At 37.8% G+C, this 22,735-nt stretch overlaps 1 protein-coding gene across 1 annotated transcript in view; it reads left to right on the forward strand.

Annotated features, from left to right (window-relative positions):
* LOC140725143 (cysteine-rich motor neuron 1 protein-like) overlaps positions 1-22,735 on the forward strand; it is a 221,512-nt gene that overhangs the window by 133,451 nt on the left and 65,326 nt on the right. The window contains exon 3 of the mRNA XM_073040211.1: positions 14,265-14,507. Within this exon, the coding sequence (XP_072896312.1) occupies positions 14,265-14,507 (243 nt within the window). The remainder of the gene's footprint in view (positions 1-14,264; positions 14,508-22,735) is intronic.

Here is a 22,735-nt window from a genome sequence, read left to right on the forward strand (position 1 = left end):
TAATAGTGGGAAGCCATTTGAAGGAAGCCACGTGCGTTCAGTTCCATTGCCTGGAACTGGTGGCTGGTACCACGGAAAACGGCTTTGAACTAACAACGGGGAACCAACTCCCCCGACTCAACGGATTGGCCTCATAAAAGACCCGGGCAAGTTTAAAACCGTCTCTCTTAAACCCAAAGAGCTGCAGCTTGAATGACAGTGACTTTTATTTTTCCATCGGACAATACAGTATCCCCTAGACAATGATAGAGCTATTTCTTATTGATTATTATTATTATACCCGCGCTTTTAGATTGAGTATTGACGACGTATATTATCTGAATGTTTGTATTAATCTTATTTTTGTGCCCCTTTATCAATAAAGACTTTTAAAAATAGTACCATCAGACTTCAACAGACCGCTCTATCTTTGTTGGTAAGTGACCCAGTTACGGGGTACGTAACAATTACGGTCCACTGAAGTACTTCATTAGAGCAGAGGCCATTGAATGAAATTCTACCAACTGGTGCATAGCAAACTGTCACAAACAACCACGTACTAATGAGCAGTTGGTCTGTTTTAAGAGTTTTGGTTGAGCTAATAATAAATTCCTTACTTTTTGAAAGGGTATCGTAGAATCTTTTGTGTTCACCTTAATTAGAGAGCAAACACAAGGAAGTCTGCAGATGCTGGAAATCCGAACAGCACACACAAAATGCTGGAGGAACTCAGCAGACCAGGCAGCATCTATCGAAAAGAGTACAGTCAACGTTTCAGGCCAAGACCCTTCATCAGGACCTGAAGAAGGGTCTCGGCCTGAAAAGGTGACTGTTTACTCTTTTCCAGAGATACTGGCTGGCCTGCTGAGTTCCTGCAGCATTTTGTGTGTGTTGTTTAATTAGAAGGCCAACTGAATCTTGCTTAATACATCATAATCACTTCTGATAGTGCAGCATCCCCCGAGTGCCAAGCTGAGAACTTCACTCCAGATATTCTGCTTGCATGTTTTCAGTGAACCTTGAGCCAATAGCCTGCTGACTCTGATTTTAAAAAAGGCTTCACTGCTGAGCCACGACTCACTAACGATAGCATAGTGTAAACACAACGCTTTACATTGCCAGTGACCCAGGTTCAAATCCCACCACTGTTTGTAAAGAGTTTGTATGTTCTCCGCATGACACAAGTGTGTTTCTTCCAAGTACTCTGGTTTCCTCCCAGTCCGAAGACATACCGGTTCTAGAGATATCATATTTATCCATTAACTGTGAAAAAGACATTAAACAGCCTTGTAAAAACAAATCTAAAATAGTTTTTATTCCCTTAATTTTCCATGTTAGAAAAGCCTTATCCAAAGTTGATGGTTTAAAAAAGAAATTAGAATAAATATTACTAGAAAGTAAAAAATCATTTAATTCAAAACATCTACGAAATTGAAACCAAATTTTTAAGTATGTTTAACAATAGGGTTAAGAGCTTGTCTACCTATTCTGGAGAGCGAAAACGGAAGAGGAGCTCCTAATAAAGAAGCTAACGAAACCCCACTACTGAATTTTCCTCCAGTTGTAACCATGAAGGGCGATCTTGGGCATCTATATCATAAATCCAAAAAGTAATATAATGAATATTAATTGCCCAATAATAAAATATAAAGTTTGGTAAAGCCAGTCCTCCATCTTTTTTTGATTTTTGCAATATAAGTTTGTTCACTCTCGAGTTTTTATTACTCCAAACATAAGACAAAATCAGAGAATCTATTTTATCAAAAAATGTTTTTGGAACAAAAGAGGGAACTATTTATGTCCAAAGATAAATTGGTGCATATTTTTTCCTAATATAAGCCCAGATGTAACGCAGAAGTGGCTACTCTAACTCATATGTTTTGGTCATGTGTAAGTTTAAGTAATTTTTGGAAGGATGTGTTTGGAATATTAGCTAAAGTTATAGATATGGATGTTCAACCTAATCCACTTACAGCAATTTTTGGGATTTTTCCAGAGGAAGCAAGCAAAGTGTCTGCTTCCACCCAACATGTGATAGCTTTTTCAACTTTACTGGCTAGGAGAGCTATTTTGCTACACTGGAAAGAATCTAACCCACCTACTGTTTTCTATTGGCTCTCCTCCATTATGTCATGTCTAAGTTTGGAGAAAATTAGAAACCAGACATTTGATACATCTTTTGATTTTGAACAAGTCTGGCGACCCTTTATTCAATATTTTCACGTAATTTATCTTTATTTATTTATTTTTCTTTATTCTCTTTGGGGAAAATCCTTATCCATGAAGGTTTGGAGATGACTGGAAGGATGTGTTTTTTTTCCTCTCTTTTTTAAATTTTATCCTCAATTGGACTGCCCAATCTTTCTTTTTCTTTCCTTTTTTTTCTTTCTCGTTTTTTTTTTGTTTCAGTTTAGTTAGTGAGGTTTTTGTTTCTTTATCAATAAAATTTCCAATCTTTTTTTATGATTGCTATGAGGAGTTGTAGTTTCTTTTGACCATTGTATATATAACAGCATAATATTTTACCTATTTGATTTTGACATTATATACTTTCTGTTTTTATTATTGCTGTTTATATGTCTTTTATATTATCTACTTGTTAAACTCCTCTTTCGATTTGTATATTTATTTGAAAATCAATAAAAAAGATTGAAAATGGAGACATACAGGTTCATAGATTAATTGGTCATTATAAAATTGTCCTGTGATTAGGCTAGAATTAAATTGGGTTGCTGGGTGGCATAGGTCAGAAGGGCTTATTCTGCACCGTAGCTCAACAAATAAATAAATACATTTTGTTGAGACTCATTTTTGATGTACTGCTATTGCATATATTGCCTCAAAAAGGTGACTTTCTATTGGGATTGCAAACAATGGTTTGGATAGGTGATTTTTTTATAATAAACTGAAAAAATGAATTATGATTATTGCTGATGTGTTTTACAGTTTCATGCTTGAAATTAGTAATTCGGTTGAGAAAAGTGATTCCAGATGTTCAAAATATACCCCCAGGTCAGTTTCCAGTCCCAATGCTACTAGCCAGAAATTAGATTGTAAAGTTTAAAAGGTTAGTTGTATGTTGCCAGCAGATAAAGTTGCTGTTTCACCGCAAAGGTGATGTCACTAGATTTAGTGCAACGTGCCTGAAATGTACAGTGAGACTCTTTCAGCTAAGTAGAGCAATACAGAATTTCAGGGCAGGTAAGACCAGTTGATTGTTGTCATTTTATATAATTACTGTTAATGTTGGACATCTGTATCTTCAAGTAAAATCACTTATAGCATAGACTGCTGTGGAGTCTCAGAACGTTAACTATTGTTTTACTGAACCTATTTAATATAAATACAACACAACTAAGACCATTAGCCTGGTTCTTTCTATGACCAGCAAATGACCCAAGCTTGGTGGTTGCCTATTCAATGCCTTCTATTTCTGGAACAATCTTCTGCAAGGAAAGCATCTCCCAGATGTCTGAAGCCTTGCAACATAGAGATGTACTGATTTTAAAATAACTGGGATACCTTGAGCACAGAATTTGGACCCATTCTCCTTGGTTTATTGGTCATCAAAGTGATTAAAGATTTGTGAATATCCTTGACCACGACATTCTAAAGTGATCAAACTATATATAAAAAAAGCTTTTAATTATATTTTTAGTAAAAATGCTCAACCTCAAGGAAACATTCAAAAGCAATTAAATACATTTAAATCAACTCATTAAATCAAACAAAAAGAAAAGAAATTAGGCTGCACATGCCCTTTTGCCTTCAGCCAATTTTCTCCATTAAAATCAATGGCCCCTCTGGACTTCTGCCAGGTTTAGTGGGCAGATTTCCCAGCCTAACTGCTAGGAACGGTGCAGGTTTGTACTCCCTCCGTGGCTGAATACAGCAACAAGCAGCTGAGGAGGTGTTTGGGGCTTCTACCTTCACCCAGATATCCCAAATATCCAAACAGTTATGCAAGCAAAATACAGTTTTTTGTAGTAAGATCACTGGTGTTCATTTCCATTTATTCTTTATTTATTTTATTTAGAGATACAGCATGATAATAGGCCTTTCCAAGCTAATGAGCCCATGCTGCCCAGTTACATCCATGTGACCAAATCACCTACTAACCTGTACATCTTTGGACTGTGGGAGGAAACCCAAGTGGTTACAGGGAGAACATACAAACTCCTTACAGACAGCGGCATGAATTAACCTCACTTTGCTGGTGCTGTAAAAAAGCATTACGCTAACCGCTATGCCACTGTGCTGCTCCCTTTTTATTTAATAGATTCCAGCAATCGGGTTTACAAAGTCAGAATTGGGTTTGAGACAGGCAAAGAACTTCCAATTTTCTAAAGATCCTTTGAATGTTAAATACTAGCTTTGAATAAGGTTTTACTTGTGCAAGATGTAGTTTGTATTTTCATGTTAAATGATACTGACACAAATCATTCCCGCATTGCAGATCAAGTACATTGGTAGTTTCAATACAGGTTATGTGGCACTTGGAGCAGTAATCTTTGCATAAGCCATCCATAAACTTCAAGCAGATTGCATGACCTTTGTGCATTCACGGCACAGAGATATCTCCTATATGATTCTAGAAAAATATTTTAATACATTCAATTCTTGAAATACTCTATGTTCTTTGCAGCTGTCAGAGTACTGTGCTTATGTTTCCATGAATCTTTTCAAATAAATTCATTTATAAATGTATCCTGATTAAGACTGCCAAGCAAATTTGAAGAGCATTATAATATTGCCTATGGTTAACATTGTTTTTATATCATGAATTTAGAAGCAACTTTGCACCAACATTTAAAAAAAACACAATTGAAAATGTCAGCACCAAAAAGAAACCTGCCAAGTTGGGTGAGACCAAAACTAGAGGTCATAGATTAAGGGTGAAAGTTGAAATATTTAAGGAGAATCTGAGGGGGGAACTACTTTCACTCAGAAGGTGGTACAAGTGTAGAATTCGCAGTCAGTAGAGGTGGTAGATGCAGGTTCAATTGTAACATAAGAGAAGTTTGGATAGTTGCATATATGAAGATGGGTATGAAGAGCTGTGGCCTGGGTGCAGGTACTTTGGACAAGGCAGAAAACTAGGCCAGCACATACTGGGGAAGCTGAAGAGCCTGTTTCTGTGCTATGGAACTCTATGACTATACTGGAGATTGTTGATGTGCTTAAATATTTAAAGGCCAAGAGGTTACGTTGATGAATTTGCAATGGTTATTTATTTTCAGGACATTTCCTTCATTCCCCTAAACTCTTCCCTAACACAGAAAACACGGAAAAGCATCAAGCAGGAATAATCTGAAAATTATATTAATAAATTAATTGTTTTAAGGTATTTATAATGAAAAAGTGCGTAATTCTGAGAATATACATACAGTACATCTGTACACAGAGATTGCTGTGAAACAGGGACACCTCTCTTTCCCTTATTAGGGGGAAAGAGAGAGGCTGTGATTTGTCGAATACCAGGTGAATGAGTCGTCTTTGGGGTACTGCAAGCTTGCGTCTTTATTGATGCTTTGCTGCATGCTTGAGTGCTCAGTGGAGGGCGCTGATGCTTTTTTTTGGTGGGGGAGGGGGATCGTTGCTTGCTGCTGCTTATGCATGGGTGGGGGAGCTAGAGGGGGTGCTTTGGAGTTCTAACTTTTAACTGTCATCTTTCTTTGGGGCACTCTGTTTTTGTGGATGTTTGTGAAGAAAAGGAATATCAGGATGTATATTGTATATATTTCTCTGACATTAAATGTATCTATTGAACTGTTGAAATGCAGAGCCACCTTAGATAATTGTCACTGAGAAAATCATCTTCATCTAACTCCATGCTTACATCCACGCAAGACTAAGGGCTGAGTATTTCAAGTGACTACTCAGTTACTGCTCTCGCTGAAATTAAAATTGCTACAGAGGATACCTCAATAGCTGTACTCTCTCACACAGAGTAGTGCCATCTCAATCAGAAGTGACAATACAGTAGCAAGAAATATAAAACAGTCAGTGGAAGTTGTGGATATTTTTGTTGTATGCGGGGAAGAGCACTGGGAAGTAGAGTTTAAGATCATTCCGGTCACAATCATATTGGAAGATTCAACCTGCTCAACGACGCTATAATCTATTCAACCCCAATTTTTGGGTTCTGAGAACACTGAATATACTCGGTGTGTGTATAAGTGACGTGTAATCTTCTTCAGTAAACCAACTTCACAAAATGCAGCATCATTAGTGGGATGGATTGATCTTATCAGTTCAACCTCAGACTCTATTTCCAAGGAACATCTCACTCATTCTGTAATGGCAATGATGAGAATAATCATTATATTGTCAGAGAAAATAAGTCTTGAAGACTTAGATCAGAGAACGTAGAACAGTACAGCACTGGAAAAGGCCCACCAGCTCACAATCTTGTTCAGCATTTTAAATTAGTAATCATATGTTCAGTAATTATTGATTTCTTCATGCACAAGGACAAACAATTCAGCTAATTTGTTAGATGTGATTCCATTCACCTTAATTTTCTCACATTCAGGACATAGTAAAAAAAAATGCACCATTAAATGAAACAACTACTTTTCAATTTGGGTAGCAATGGTTTCCGCTTATATAGCGATTTCCATGCCTAAAAGTATCCCTAAATGGGCCAATGGTTCAGAATAAAAATGAATGCCTGGCCCAAGGATGGTTGGGGCTTTTTTTAAGAGAGGTAACTAAAAAGCTTGGTAAAACAGTGGTGTGTGGGGGGAGGGGAGGTGTTAATGAGTAGACTGGGATTGAGTGAAGAGACTTCACAAAGTTACTTTGGTGAAAAGAAGGAAGGGAAAGGACTAAGATAATAGAGTTGTGAAATTGGGGATAGTATTGGGCAGATCGTGGAGCTTATGGTAATTGGAGAGTTTCTATATAGACAGTTATAATTTTAAGAGGTTTTTAAAAATGAAAAAAAGATAATAAGCTTCAGCTACCGTTCTAGGAGCTGATGTAGATCTGGGTGGCGCAGAAATGTGACATAGTTTGGAAAATATGTGGTTATCAGAACTTTAAAAGGGCTGCAGTTTTAGAATTGGTTTTAATTTATTTTTGTCACATATTCTGAGGTACGGTGAAAAGCTTGTCTTGCATACTGTTCGGACAGATGAAATCATAGCAAAATGCATTAAGGTGAAACAAAAACAATGACAATGCAGAATAATGTGTAATAGCTACAAAGAAAGTGCAGTGCATGTAAACAATGAGGTGCAAGATCATAATGAGGGAGGTTGTGAGATCAGTGGCCCATCTTATCATACTAGGAGCTACTTAATAGTCTTATAACAGTGGGCTAGAATCTGTCCTTGAGCCTAGTGGTAGGTTCTGCCCAGTGGAAGAAGGACAAGGAGAGAATGTCCAGGCTGGGTGATGTCTTTGATTATGCCGGCTGCTTAACTGAGGTAGCGAGTCCATGCGGTGGAGCTGGTTTCTGTGATGTACGGAACTGAGACCACAACTCTCTGTACTTTCTTATGGTCACCAGAAGACCAGTTGTCATACCAAGCCGTTATACATTCAGATAGGGTGCTTTCAACAGTCATTCAGGTGTGAATTAAATGTAATACATTGTGAATTTGATTAGGGTGTGTATGAGGGTTTTACAATATCACCAGGTGGAAGTAATAGTTAATTTGGAGAAGGAAAAAGAACTGATGGAAGCTCAGTTCTTTGGCAGATGGAACACTGAGTTGGAAATGGTCCAGTTCGACAGATGTCAGTAGCTGGAGAGAGTTTGGAGTAGCTGACAAGAACTTGGAACTTAGCTGACGACTGTGCTTCCCTTACACTGAATGTCTAATTCGGGTATCCACATACAGGCAGTCAGGGGCTCGAAAGTAGCAGTGGAAGGAGACTGGGAGATCTACAAAAATGACTGCAGGTGCAAGAAATCTGGAGCAAAACACACAAAGAAATGAAAGTAATGGAGGAACTCATCAGGTTAGGCAGTGCCAGTGAAAGGAAATAAATAGTCAATGTTTTGAGCTGAGGGAGATTGTTGGAGATAGGGAAAGGCAAAGACTTCCACAAATGTGAAGAATATAAATCATGTTCCTGGAAATGTTTGCCAAAGCGTAACATTGTCTGTGAGGATCTACTTGGGTAAATAGCAATCAGATAATCTTTCCCACTTTCTTTCCAGATCTGAAAGTTTTGCCATCCTTTTATACCTCGCTAGATGGCTGGTCTTAATAAATACGTATTATTATTATTGTTTGTGTACTCTTTCACAGATTAGCACAGTAGAAAAAAATTCTGTCCTTTTACATACATCTGATAATTGTCCATCACAACTCCAGCTAACTTGACCTACATCAGAGGAAAAACATTGTATTGTTCTCACTTCTGTGACATAATGTCACGAATTTACTAAATTAATATATAGAATGTTCTTCAAAATGTGGTTTTTAAACTATTGTTCTATTGATCACAAAACAGTAGCATTTATGCTGTGGAGGCACAAGAAACTGCAGCTGCAGGAATCTGGAGTAACAGTCTACTGAAAGAACTTGGGATTAAGGGGAGGGGGCAGTTAGGAATTGATGACTTTTCAGTTCAAATGCCTGAATCTGAACATTTATACTGTTACAGGTGTTGTTCAATGGTTAATTGTTCACCCTGGTGTTTTGTTTCAGTGATATTTGAGAAATAGCCCATTATAACCTTCTGGCTAAAAAAAATGCAGGCAGATTAAATGTAGCAAATAATGCACATAAATTGGACTCAATTACTCAAGCTTCAAGAGGCAGATTGCCAACCTTGGGCGCCGCAGTTTGGATGTGTCTGCTTTACAGCATTCTGCTAAAATATTGTTCATTGGTTTAACGGAAATTTATGCCTTGGCCCTAAATTCATGTTGAGTGTAAAGAACGGTCATTTTTTTTGTTTCTTAAAAATCCCCTTTTTTCCCCACTTTGAGTGAGGTCAATATTTAGACTTTTTTTTTAATTAAAAGTGGTTAAAAATTGGAAAGTGTGCCAATACTGAAAGCTGCACTTCCCTGTACAACTGCTAAAATTGGAGTAAGGTCAAGCCCCTCTATATGTTACTGATGCTGGATTGTTGGGTTGCCCTCTGAGATTTCAGTTTATGAATACGTTGAATTTGGTTGGGCTGATAACCAGCTCACTAAAGAAAGCAGGGCCTGCTTTGGCCTGAGTTCAGGACAGACGCTTTACACATTCTAAGCATAATGCTAGTCAAAGCAGGGGATTTATCAATAGGCGCATTGTGTACCTTATGCAGGCAAAAGCAACTTGTATGCTGAAGCGTGTTTGCTGGTTAGCAGATGTCATGTCAAAGTTGCAGACCACTTCCTTCATAGATTGTACTTATTTCGAAACAGCAAAGTTTTTTTTTCACTCACTCATAAAATGACTATTATAACCCTGCTTCATGAAGTTTCTAACTGTTCACCTTGTTGTTTATTAGAACAATTTATAGCCCCAAAATTAATAAGGTCAAATAAAGGGAACTGTAAATCTATTTTAAGCATACAGGGTGAAGTGGGAGATGAACTGGTGAAAGTTGGTGGGGGTGGGGGGGGAGGTGTGGAAGGATTGCGGGGATGGAAATCACAGATTTGAATGCAGCTTCACAGGGGATCTTTATCTGAGCTGAAACTGATTTTTTTAAAAGAGAGAAAAAGCTTCTTTTCCCAAACTTGTCAAATGATTGTTCAGGCTACAGAACTATTTTATATGCTGGGATCAGAAATGTTGTTGCTATGGTACACATACTAGAGGAATTTGACAATCCTGAAGAAATTGCTTTGTAAGGCCCTATACGTTAGACACCACAAATACTGTAAACAGTGGTCCGTAATGAATATAGGTTAAATTCTCAACACCTACCTTCTGAACCATTTGTTACTTTTGTATTTTTCAAATCTGCATCACTTTGGCTCTCAAAAACCATATCAACTACTTCCAAGTGTGATTCGAGTTGGAAGCTTGCCAAATAGCTACAAATTCAATATTGTGCATTTTTATCTTGCAGAAGAAGATTGCAATGTTTGAACTTGTGCTGCGAGTTTTGCTCCAGGTTATTGAAAATCAGTCTGTATATTTAGCTTCAGAAATTGTTCTGGTGCGGTTTTACTCCATTGTTGAAATCTGTCAGCATACTGTATGTAGCTTCAGAAATTGTTCTGATTGCCAGAGTTGGTCCAATCATTGGCCTTTGAGGTGGAGTCAACATAAAAAGTTCATTCAGTGAAAGAATTTATTATGCTGCAGTGCTGTTCAGTTGGAGTATTTATAGAAAGAGGTTTCTAATCTTTTATTGTATTTGGCCTTCCTTATTTACTAGCTACCCACAGATCCCTATTAGCATAAGATCCCAAGGAGGAATGGTGTCAAAGTTAACAATCGCTAGGATCCAAGCTTCACTGACCCCAAATGAATGCCATTTAGGAGGTCAGGACTCCAGATGAAGAATCACTATCTTACCAGCACATCAGCCTCATCCTGTAAAATTAGAGGCAGAAAGAAACATAGTAAGGTTGCCATGGCGGGCTAGCTGGGCACCAGTCATCTAATCTTAATCATATTATGTTAAAAAAGAAAATTAGATTCAACAGAGGAAAAGAAATTCAAACAGTCTGTGCATTTTTCTTTTTCTTTTGTCTTTACATTTTAAACAATATGTATTCAATTGATGCTTATAATAACAGTTAAGAACAGTAGCAATACTCAACAGAACAGGTAGCATTTGTGCAGAAACAGTCATGGACCTTTCATGACTTCGATATCCAGTAGCACTCACACCTATCATGATGAAGAACATCAAGAGGTTGGTCATGGCTAGAACTAATTGCTGCCTGAGCAAGGGCCCTGACTCACTGCAATCTACATACCACCACACCAGCAGACAGAATCTCATTTGCTCACCGCTCTGGCTTTAGAGTACCTAGACAACAACTAAGCATACAGGATGTACCTAATAAAGTGGCCACTGAGTTTATGCTTGTGATCTTTCGCTACTGTAGCCCCTCTACTTCAATGATGGACGTGTTGTGCATTCAGAGATGCTCTTCTGCACACCACTGTTGTAGCATGTAGTTATTTGAATTACTCTGGCCATTCTCCTCTGATCTCTCTCATTAACAAGGCACTTTCACCCACAGAAAGGCTGCTCACTGGATGTTTTTTGTTTTGTTGCACCATTCTTTGTAAACTCTATTGAGACTTGTACATGAAATTCCCAGGATATCAGCAGTTTCTAGGATACTCAAACCACTTTAGGCTATTTATGTAAAAGCTGTATTCTCATCACTTGCTCTTGGTTAACTAACAAAGGCCACAGATATTAGTACAGTTTAATCTGAATAAGCTCCTGAGTATTGAGCTGTTCTCCCATTAAACTATGGCTACAGTATAGCAAGAGGTTAGAAAAAGATCATCTAAAATAATTAATGTCTTAAGATGGATGTAATCATTGAGAAAGATATTGCCAGTGGTTCTCATAACCTTCATTCATTAGTCTGTGTTTTAAGCAAATGGAATGAAATGAATGATACAAATATTGATATAACCTACCATTACTCATTTTAAATGTTGAGGCATAGTATACTACCTCTTAACAAACTATTGAGTTAAGTCTGATCTGGATACTTTTAAATCAAATGTATAGTTGTGTAATTGTGTATTAACATAAGTATTAACAAGCCAGTCCACTTTGTCTCTGCAACTTAACTACCAGCAGCTGAATATGTACTTGCAAGTACATGTCTGGTGTAACAGCAGACTGGTATTTTATAGAATCAAATATATTTTATTCTTTAAATATATTCTAAAATGAATTTACTTTTAAATGTTGCTGTTCCTTTAATCCCAAGGATGTGTGCTATTCACTCACTCAATTATTACAAACGGCCTTCCTATGTTGACTCTCATCCCAGTTATGGAGCTGTACAGCACGAGAAGTTGTAATTGTGTGTATTTATCAATGTTTTTAATATAAGACTACTAAGACTTTTAGAAAGATATTGGCTTGAACTTGATACTGAGAATGCCAATTATTTTTGTTATTTTTAGACTGAAATACGATTGAGTTGATATCCATTTTGAACTCTCTAGGAATTGAACAAGTCCTTCATGGTTGCAAATCCACTTGAGTTTTATACTTTCCACACATGGAATGGAAACGCCTGTGCAGTGTTCCTAAATATAGGTGTTAATTTAGTTAGATCATATTACTCTGAGATGTACCTGCTATCGCATTCTCTCAGAATAACAATATTTACATTAAAATCAAACTGTTCATTGCACAGACCTTCCAATGTTAGCAACATATTATACAGACAGGGGAGCTTAATGTCTTTAAGTGGCCACATCATTTAACAGAAAGTACCTTTGTTTCAGTTATCATCCTCCACAACTACCTCTCCACCATCTGCTCTGCTACCCGGACTAACTTGCTTCTCTCTCTTCCAGTTTTGATGAAAGGTCTTTACCTGCAATGTTGACTATTTGTCTTTCCATGGATGCTGCTTGATCTGCTGAAGTTTTCCAGCATTTTCTATTTATATTGTTAATGTGCAAATAACACTTCTCCCCAATGTGGAGAGCAGGGAACACCACTATTTGGGTTGTTTAGTCTTTTAGGTCAGCCACTCTTGCCTTGACCCCTGTTTTCATGATGTTCCCTTCCACCCATACCCTGACTGAGGTTGTTGGATCTTTCTCCTCATTTGCCGACAAGCTATCTAGAACAAAGCTTGGTCCAGAATTTGCATGATGTTTCTGTGCGGCTGTTAGCGGGCAACATCCTGGCTTGAAGCCTAGTCCTTGTTACAGCCAAGGCTGCGCAGCTCCCCTGCCACCTGTCCCTCCCAAATGCAAATAAATCACTGAATCGGACTTGCAGCATTCCATTTTAACAATATCCAACAGGGTCTTGCGATCACAAGAAAAGCGACTAAGACAGTCACTCGCTGTTAGACTGCACACTGCCTCCACGCTCCAATTCCTCCAGTGCCCTTCTAATGCAGGTAAAAGCATGATCCATACCAAGTCCAGCTCCTGCAGTTTCTCCGCCAATGAGCAACTCTGATGGAGCAGAGCTGCAGTACTTTAAGTTCATCTTGTCCAGCAGGGTTTTGCGATCTTAAAAAAAGTACGTTTAAAAAGGGCAATAACACCTTTGGTTAGCTCCGTAGAAGCTGCTGTGATTGAACACTCTGCATCTTACTTGTTTGTAATATTTGTTCCATGTTCTGATGTTTGATCTGAACAGCAACTGAACCTCTTGACCATGTCTACATGCTTTTATGTATTGAGGTGCTGCAATAATTGATTAAATATTTGCATTATCAAGCAGATAAAGTGTACCCTACAAACTGGTCACTGGGTGTACAGTATATTGCTTGTAGATTTTAAAAATTGCAATGTCTGTGTTTATGTAGATGTAAAACTTTTCACCCTTTTATTTGATCATCATCTTCAGCTGAAGGAATAACATTTTACTATTCAGACAAGCAAATCATTTAATATAATCTTCACAAGACTCCCAAAATTTCTAAAAATATAGCTGGCTTTTGCACTTCAGAGAGCATTGTCAATTGATAATGTCACAAGACTTTTCAACTATTGCAGGAATGTTACTTTGGGGCAGCGTTGGAGCTCAAGATTCAAATGGATTTAAGATGCAAATCTTTTCAAGAATGTACAATATGTTCCCTAACAGTTTCCTTACTTGAGCTTCTGTCTCTACAAATCAGAGAAACTTAGAATAGTGTACTGGCTCCCATCCACCATTGCTGAGTTCTCCACACAACGTTAGTTCCAAATGTCCAGATTTTGAATTGTGGCCAGGTCTCTCCAAAATTGTTTTGCTATAAAAATCCCTAATATCTAAAATTTAACTGCAATTGTGCATATTAAACTTCTGGTAGACTTGTACTCTCTGCTCCCAGCTCAACTAAAAGGTGGCCTAGAGATTTTTACACCTAAGATAGATATTTATGTGCCCTTGATTCTTACAAAACTATGAGTCTGGGCTGATATTTCCAGCATCATAGATATAATACAAATGGCATTTGGAAGGAATATTACTCTACTTTCAGTTGTACACGTCTCTGGCCCTCAATATTAATACCGAAGTTGATTGTCTTTTTATCAAGCTTGATTATCTCAATCTAAATTAGTGAAAATATTATAACCCAGTATTAAAATTGATATTGCATATTGCAATTGCATATTGCAAATTCAGTAAGATTAATCATCTGGTATTGTTTTTTTTCCATTATTTAGGGGAAGAATTGGACTGTTCTACTGAGCACTGCCCAGTGCAGTTTGAATCTCTTTGCCCTGAGGATTCGGTACTTGTCAAAGGATACACACGACCAGGACAGTGCTGCCCAACGCCTAGTGTCTGCCAGTGTAATAAGGAAGCCTGCAAAGAAAAGGACTGTCATTTTGGTCACCAGCAGTTTCTGCTTTCGGAAGCAACAGGAATACCAGGAGAGTGCTGTGACGTGTACGAATGTAGACCAGGTATATTTCTTTTTATACAAGTTACTGTAGTTAAAATTGAACTAATCCATCTGCTATAAAATTGCACTGTGCTATAGTTTAAGACAATGACACGTACTGGTGATTAACTTACAATATCTGAAGGGCCCATTTTTTTCTCTTTGTGCTGTACATTTATTATGTTTGAAGAAAGCTAAACTTTAAAGCCCTTCAGCCCATAATTGTTCATCCATCTAGTACCCTGATTCCTCTTAGTCAACCATGCCAAGATATCTAGAATAACTACATGTGTTTAGCTCCACAATGCTGCTCCCATAATAAGCAATAGCAACAAGAGGGTATTTATAGTAGCTATTGAAATCTCTCATTTGAAATCAAGTGCACTTTTCATTATTTTTCATTTGCCTTTCTTTGTCTCCAGCATACCACATACTCGCCAATCTAACTAATCCACTAAACTACTCTACCATAACCTTTTTAGAGGGGAATGTTCAAGTGGTGAAAGAGCTGTGTCAGCTGTTTTCAAGTGGTAACTCTGATCTCGTCCAGTGCTATTTCATGCCAATGCAGGTTTATTTGTTGCTATTTATAAGATCAAAACTCTGTGATGTGACTAATTGACTTACGGCATCTTGTTATCTCTTTGTATAGGTTATATACATAGTAACAAATGTAATTACAGTGGCCAAAACTTAAACTTCACACATCTAAATTGGTCATACAGTCCAAATAATTTTCCATTGCCACAACGAATCAGAATCAGAATATGTTGTGCAATTTGCCTGGATACTGTGGAGTCAGATAAGATCAACATATTAAGGATGCAGGTTATTTTAGGTTGAAACAAGATCATGGTATGGGGTTCACACCCCATTAAGCTGTACTCAGTACATTGTATGCCAAGGCATTAGAAAATGTTGGTGTTTTATTGCCACTGACTTCCCGTGAAGCTTGAGTCGTCTTCAACTTCTTTTGTTATGGCTCTGCTGTTCTTGGGCTGTCACTATGAATGTTTACTAATTGTCCCTAATTGTTTTTGCAAAGGCAGTGGTTAGTTAGCTTTCTAAACCATTGGAGTCATTGGGGCATAGGCTCTTCCACAGTACTCTGGGACTGAATTCCAGTGACAGTGGAACGTCTCCAAGCTGAGAAGCTCTATGGCTTGGACAGATGCTGCTACCTTAGTCCTGGGTGATGAAAGTCAAACGTTTGGAAGTCAAAACGTCAAAAAGTCAAATGCCACTTAAGCAGACTATTTACAGTGCCTACAAAAAGAATTTACTCCCCCCACCCCCCAGAAGTTTTCATGTTTTATTGTTTTACAACATTGAATCACAGTGGATTTAATTTGGCTTTTTTACCACTAAGTAATAGTAAAGATTCTTTCGTGTCAAAGTGAAAACAAATTTCCTACAAATTGGTCTAAATTTATTACAATTATTAAACACAAAATAATTGATTGCATTATTACTCACCCCTTTCAAGTCAGTGTTTAGTAGATGCACCTTTGGCAGCAATTACAACCTTGATTCTGTGAGGATAGGTCTCAATCAGCTTTGTACACCTGGACACTCCAATTTTTCACCATTCTTCTTTACAAAACTGCTCAAGCTCTATCAGATTGCATGAGGTTCATGAATGAACAGCCCTTTTCAAGTCCAGCCACAAACTCTGAATTGGATTGTGGACTGGACTCAGATTTGGCCACTCCAGGATACTAACTTTGCTGTTTTTAAGCCGTAAAGCTTTGGCTTTATGCTTGAGGTCATTATCTTGCTGGAAGACAAATCTCCCAAGTGGCAACTCTCATGCAGACTGCTTCAGGTTTTCCTCCAGGATTTCCCTGTTGCTTACTGCACTCATTTTACCTTCTACCTTCACAAACCTTCCAGGGCCTGCTGTAGTGAAGCATCCCCACAGCATGATGTAGCCATCTCCATGCTTTATTGTAATGATGGTGTGTTTTTGATGATGTGTGGTGTTTGGTTTATGCCAAACAGAGCGATTAGTGTGATGGCCAAAAAGACCGTAGAACCTTCTTTCAGCTGACTTCAGAGTTTCCCACATGCCTTCTGGCAAACGCCAGCCGAGATTTCATGTGATTATTTTTCAAAAGTGGCTTTCTCTTTGCCACTCACGCATAAAGCACCTGGGCAACAGTTGTTGTATGCACAGTCTCTTCCATCTCAGCCACTGAAGCTTGTGACTCCTCCTTGTAACTCGTCCCCTTCATGCTCAGTCACTCAGTTTTTGATCTGTCTGCTCGAGGCAGATTTACACCTGTGCCTTTTTTCCATTTCTTGATGATTGACTTAATTGTACTCCAAGGCATATTCAATGGAGATTCAATATTCCAAGGCATATTCAATATTCACTTGGAGATTTTCTTATATCCATCTCCTGATTTGTACTTTTTAATAGACTTTTTGTGGAGTTGCTTGGAGTGCTCTTTTGTCCTCATAATGTAGTTTTTGCCAGGATACTGTCTCACCATCAGTTGGACCTTCCAGATCCAGGTGTATTTATACTACCAACAATTGAAACACCTTGACTGCACACGGTGATCTACATTTACCCAATTATGTGACTTCTGAAACCAATTGGCTGCACCAGTGATGATTTGGTGCATCATATTGAAAGGGGTGAATATGAATGTAATCAATTATTTTGTGTTTTATATTTGTAATTAAATTAGATCACTTTGCAGAGATCTGTTTTCACTTTGACCCGAAAGAGCCTTCTTCTTTTGACCAGTGTCAAAAAAGCCAAATTAAATCCACTCTGATTCAATGTTGTAAAACAATCAAACATGAAAACTTGCATGGGAGGTCTATAAGCACTGTAGTTTGGGTAAATACTGTAGTTCTGGAACATTGGAGCAAATGGGGTGCTTTTCATCCACATTCCTGACTTGTGCCTCAAAAATAATACAAAGTCTTTGGGGAGTGATGAAGTGGGTCACCAACCATAGGAAACCCAGCCTCTGACAACTATTCATGTTGCAGATCCAGTTGTTTCTGGTCAACGAATCTCCGCAAGGTGTTACTGGTGAGAGATCCATTTGTGATAATGTTCCAAAGAGTTTTGAGGAGGCTGGTCAATCTTTTGTCAGAAATAGCCATTGCTTTGCACTTGGGTTGCACTAATGTTTGATGCTACTTGTGTCTAACCCAGAATATAGTCCAGTTTTGCAGCATTGGTCTACAGGCTGCTTTGCAAATGGAACTGAGTATTGTGTTGTCACCTGTCCCCACTTCTGCCATCCCATTACAGCATGAAACCATTTGAGCCTTTTCTGTGCAAAGTACCAACACGTAAGATCGCTTGAAGTTGCCAGCATTCATAGCCCCTCATTAATCTTTGTGCATAGCATGTTTATAGGCAATGCAAAATCTATAATGATTTAACTGTACTAATCCCAAATATAAATATATTGAAATAATGTATGAAGAAATGCAGGAATACAGAAAGCTAATTGGTAGACCCATTTACTAGTTTGTAATATGAAACAACCACATGCGTATAAGCAGTAACATGCAATAATTCATATTAAGCCATAATTGATGGCCAAGGGGGCATTATTACAAATTGGTAAAATACATCCAAAGATTGATGGGATGAAGAATTTCAGCTCTGATATGATGCATAGTTTTGCAAGTCCTCTAATTAATTGCAAGTCAAAATGTGTAGATTTATTCATACTGCAGCTGTGGGAAAATGCTATTATGTTTTGTCGAAGAATAAGTTAATCTATGCCATTCTAGAAACCCACAAATACTGACAATTGAAGTCCATCCTTATAAAAAAAAATGAGTCGCACAGATCCACGGAATATAATGATAGCCATTACAGAGACTAGTGTTGAAGGGAGGATGAAGACCATCCAGTGGAGTAGATGAAGAGAAATAAGTCATGATAAATGCACTGACCTTTAAGAGGAAATGTTGACATCCATGTTTGGGAGTGCTGACTGTTCTGTAACTTTGAACCAACTATATATGGAAATTGGCTCTTGTGCTCAACTTCTGATTTATGGAGAATCCATTCATCAGTTAGATTTGATTCTCATTTTTAATCTTCAGTCCTCTTACAAGTAAAAGTGTATTCACACATACATGGATAATTCTGCATCTGTGTGCCTGATCGCTGAGTTCCATGGCCCATCAGCACCTACTCAAATGCATGTAGCATTGGCTTACACATGTTGATCTCTGCAACTTACATGCTACATTGATAGAGACCAAGAAGGTCTTATGGGAAAATTCAGAGTCAAAGCTTTATTCTAAATTAATAATGATTTCAGAGAGGATGTGACAGAAGTTCATTTATATATTTGTAGTAGCATTCTTAGTTCATTTCATTTAGTTGCAAAGTGCCACCAAATAAGACAGAAATATGATCACATCAAACCATAAGTAACCATCTGGCCCAGGCAATGGAAGAAACATGATTTAACAAAACGGTTTCAATCTAAAACAATAACAGATGGAACCTGGAAAAGCTGGGCTCTTGGAACAGAAATAATACAGAGCAAATAGTCCTTTTTTTAATAATAGTTGTGTTTTGTGATCGCTCAAAAAGGGAAAGAAAGAACAAAAGAGGACCTGAGAATAAACAACGAATGGAGTAAATGATGAAAATGAATGGAGACTGGAAGAAGAACGAAAGAGACAAAGAGGGTAAAGGTGTTGTCTGATGGTGAAAAAGTGGGAGTTAGATGAGGAAATCATGACCAGCATCAAAGAAAGATGAGCAGCAAAATACATTGAGGATTGCGAAGCAATAAGATGAATAAATATCCACAATGAAAATAAATTTCATGAGCGGAAAAATTATTGATAATTAAAGGAAAGGTGATTGTGTGCATGTTGAGTTCAAAATAAATATAGAACAACTTGAAAAAGGTCCAAAGTTTCTTACACAATAAGTGTATCTCTTAATACAGTGATCCCCAACAGGGGCGGTTATGTGCCCCAAGGGGACATTAGGGAAATAGAAGTCGTCGGGGGACATTCAAGATTCTTGGGAGGTGGGGCCAGTAAGCAGCGCCCTAACTTGAGGCATAAGACCTGTCCAACCTAGTCAACTCACTGCCATCGTCAACATCCAATAGGCATTCCCAGTTTGTATTAATGTTTTATTTTAATTTAGTCCCATTAATGAAGGATAAATAGGTATGGCATGATCTATGAATGTGAAGGCAGTGTAGCCTTGAATTCTAATCCTGCTAGGGAACAGAAACTACAGAAAATGCATCAATATTACATCAATGTTACATAGCAGGAGTATGGTTTTATTATGTTCCCATCAGATCAGCGAGGCACCAGGAGTCTTATTTGTAATCCTGCATTGTCTATTGAAGCCATGAAACCATCAAGTTTGCAGGAACACTTCTGTAAAAGCCCCCCGTAAAAACTACTTTTGGTATTACTCAGTTCAAGAAGATGAAAGGAGCATTTGAAAAGTATTGCACACTCAAGTCATTTGCCAAGAAAGCTAAAAATGACCTTGACAGTGATCTTATAATATTTCCAAAAGGATAGCCAAGTGTGGAAAATCTCATACAATTGGTGAAAGATTAATAATGCCTTCTGTATCAGACATGTTCACCACTGTTCTCAAAATGGATACCAGTATTTTAAAATCAATTCCTCTAATAACTCTGTAGCTCGCCATATTGACGAAATGAGTGAAGACATTGAGTATCAACTATGCAGAGAGCTACAGAAAATGGAATTTTGGATACAACTGGATGAGTCAACTGTGTGAGACAATGAGACATTGCTAATGGTATATGTAAGGTTTACCAAAAATGGAAAAGGTTACGAAGATGGAAAGGTTATTCCCTTTTGTAAAAAGTTAAAAACAAATACCAAAGGAGAATCAATCTAAGACGAGCTCAAAATGTAGATTGAAGATAAAAGTATTCCCATTAGGAGCATGATTTCTTGTCCAACAGATGGCTCATCATATCTGACAGGTCACCATGCTGGTGTAGTGGCATTTATGAAAAAAGAAATTCCAAGTCTGTTCACAATCTATTGTTTAATTCATCATCAACATCTCGCAGCCAAAACCCTCAGCCAGTGACCTTTTTTCAAGCATCAGTCTTGTAATAAGTGCTATCAACAAAATTAAATCTCATCCATTAAATAGCAGAACATTTCGCCAGTTATGCCTAGATAACAATGAAGAGTTTGAAAGCTTGCTTCTTCACACTGAAGTGCATTGGCTGTCAAAAGGCTGCTGCTTAAAGCATTTCTTTGATCTTTTTGACACTGTAGTTGAATTTTTGCTCAAAGTCGACAAGAGCTTGGGAAATAAGATTAGACATCTACGTCGAGATGTGGCATACCTAGCCAATCTGTATGACAAAATGAACATTCTAAATATGAGATTGCAGGGTGAGAATTTCAATTTAATCCAGGCAAATTTTTACTTTTATTGGAAAGTTGAAAATATATAAGCAAAACATTGGGAGAAAAATGTTCTCCCAGTTTCCCTGCATGGAAAGTATGGCATTCTCTTTCACAGATGGTGATTTGCAAGGTAACTGTATACACCTGCTGTCATTGAAGAAGGATTTTCAGATTTGATTCAAGGATTTGAACGATCTGGAAATTCTGGGCTGGGTAATTAACCCATTTCTTTACAAGGTGGAAGAACAGAAGAGAGCTTGCAAGAAGATATTATCGAAATTCAGAATGATGAAGAATGCTTTTCAAGAATGCCCGCTTTTGTGGTATGTGGCTACACTGTCATATGCGTTTACCTGGTTTTGGAGAAGAACCAAACTGTTCTTCATTGCATTTCCATCCTCCTACCTTGTTGAAAGAGGCTTCAGTGCAATGAACCACATACTCACAAATAACAGAAACCACTTGGACATTGTTACGTGTGGGGACTTGAGGCTTTTGCTGTCACAACTTGAACCAGATATTTCAACTCCTGCTAAAAACCATCAAGCTCAAGGGTAACATTGATACCGAAACTGCTGTACAGCGCACAGGTATTGTGTAAGCTAAATTTAAAGACAAATAAAATTTTAAAGCAGAATAATTTTTCTCATATTAGCATATGATAGACATGTTTTTACACTATGGGTGTGCCAGAAAGTATATTATGCCTCAGAGGGGCATTGGCAAGTATAAAGGTGATTTAGGGCTGTGTTGGGCTAAAAAAGGTTGGGAAACACTGATTTAATATATAGTCTTTAAAACTATTTATAATTTTCAGGTCATGTCAAACAAAGTTTAGAGTACATTGGCGGAATTAATCTCATGACCCAGGCTGTAAAATTGAAGTCTTTTTGACTTCTTCATTAGGGGACCTGTTTTCTTTAAACTGACTTGCTAATACATTAGCACATATTATTCTAAATTAACTCAGCAAATTTAATGAGTCTTTTAGTATTGGGCAGATTATGATGTGAAGGAAAATGATGTAACAAACTGAGGAAATGATTTGTACTGGTAGATGAGGAATATTTGTAAGAAAACCAAAATATGAAAAAGAGGAATTAGTCTTCATTTAATAAAAGTTTCTGTATTCCAAACTACTTGTACGTTTTCTTTGTAAAAGTGTTCTTGTTTGTTCTTTTTCTGCCTTGTGGCACATTGAATGACATTTTGTTTGCCATTTTCTTAGCATTTGTCTGTCTTTCTTTTACAAGGCCAAGTTGCTAGCTCAATGCTCAATCCAGCGTGGACAGAAAGTGTACAAGGGGCCGGCCGGATGCAAACTTGGGGCTACTTGCCTCGAAGTCCAGCACTGATGCCACTGCACCACCAGCCCGCTAAAAGTGTTCTTTCTTACTATGTGCAAAACTCATCTTTCTTACTTTGACAAAATGCAGAGGTGTTGTCATGAAACATTTCTCCTCTTCCATCAATATTTAGTTTCACACCCTTGGGGTATTTGGATCTCCATAAAAACTCCATATGCTTTTATATTGTAGCTCAGGACAATTCCTGCTGGTGCAGAATTCATCACAGTCAACCTGATCTTTACCCTTCATCCTGTCCTTGTCCACATTTTAATGATATCATTTACCAAGGCATGTATGAAATATTTGCACCTGCTTTTCATGGGGTTTCTCCCTGGTTCACTTTCAGATCAACTCTTGAGTTAAACAATTGAAGCTCTCATTTGATGTAGATGGAAGCTTTATGACTCCATGCTGAAGAGGTTTATGAAACGTGGCTGCCCTTCCTGATTCATGATCACTAATTGCACTCTCAGTAAAACTA

The sequence above is a fragment of the Hemitrygon akajei genome, chromosome 3, assembly GCF_048418815.1.
Source record: "Hemitrygon akajei chromosome 3, sHemAka1.3, whole genome shotgun sequence".
NCBI lineage: Eukaryota > Metazoa > Chordata > Chondrichthyes > Myliobatiformes > Dasyatidae > Hemitrygon > Hemitrygon akajei.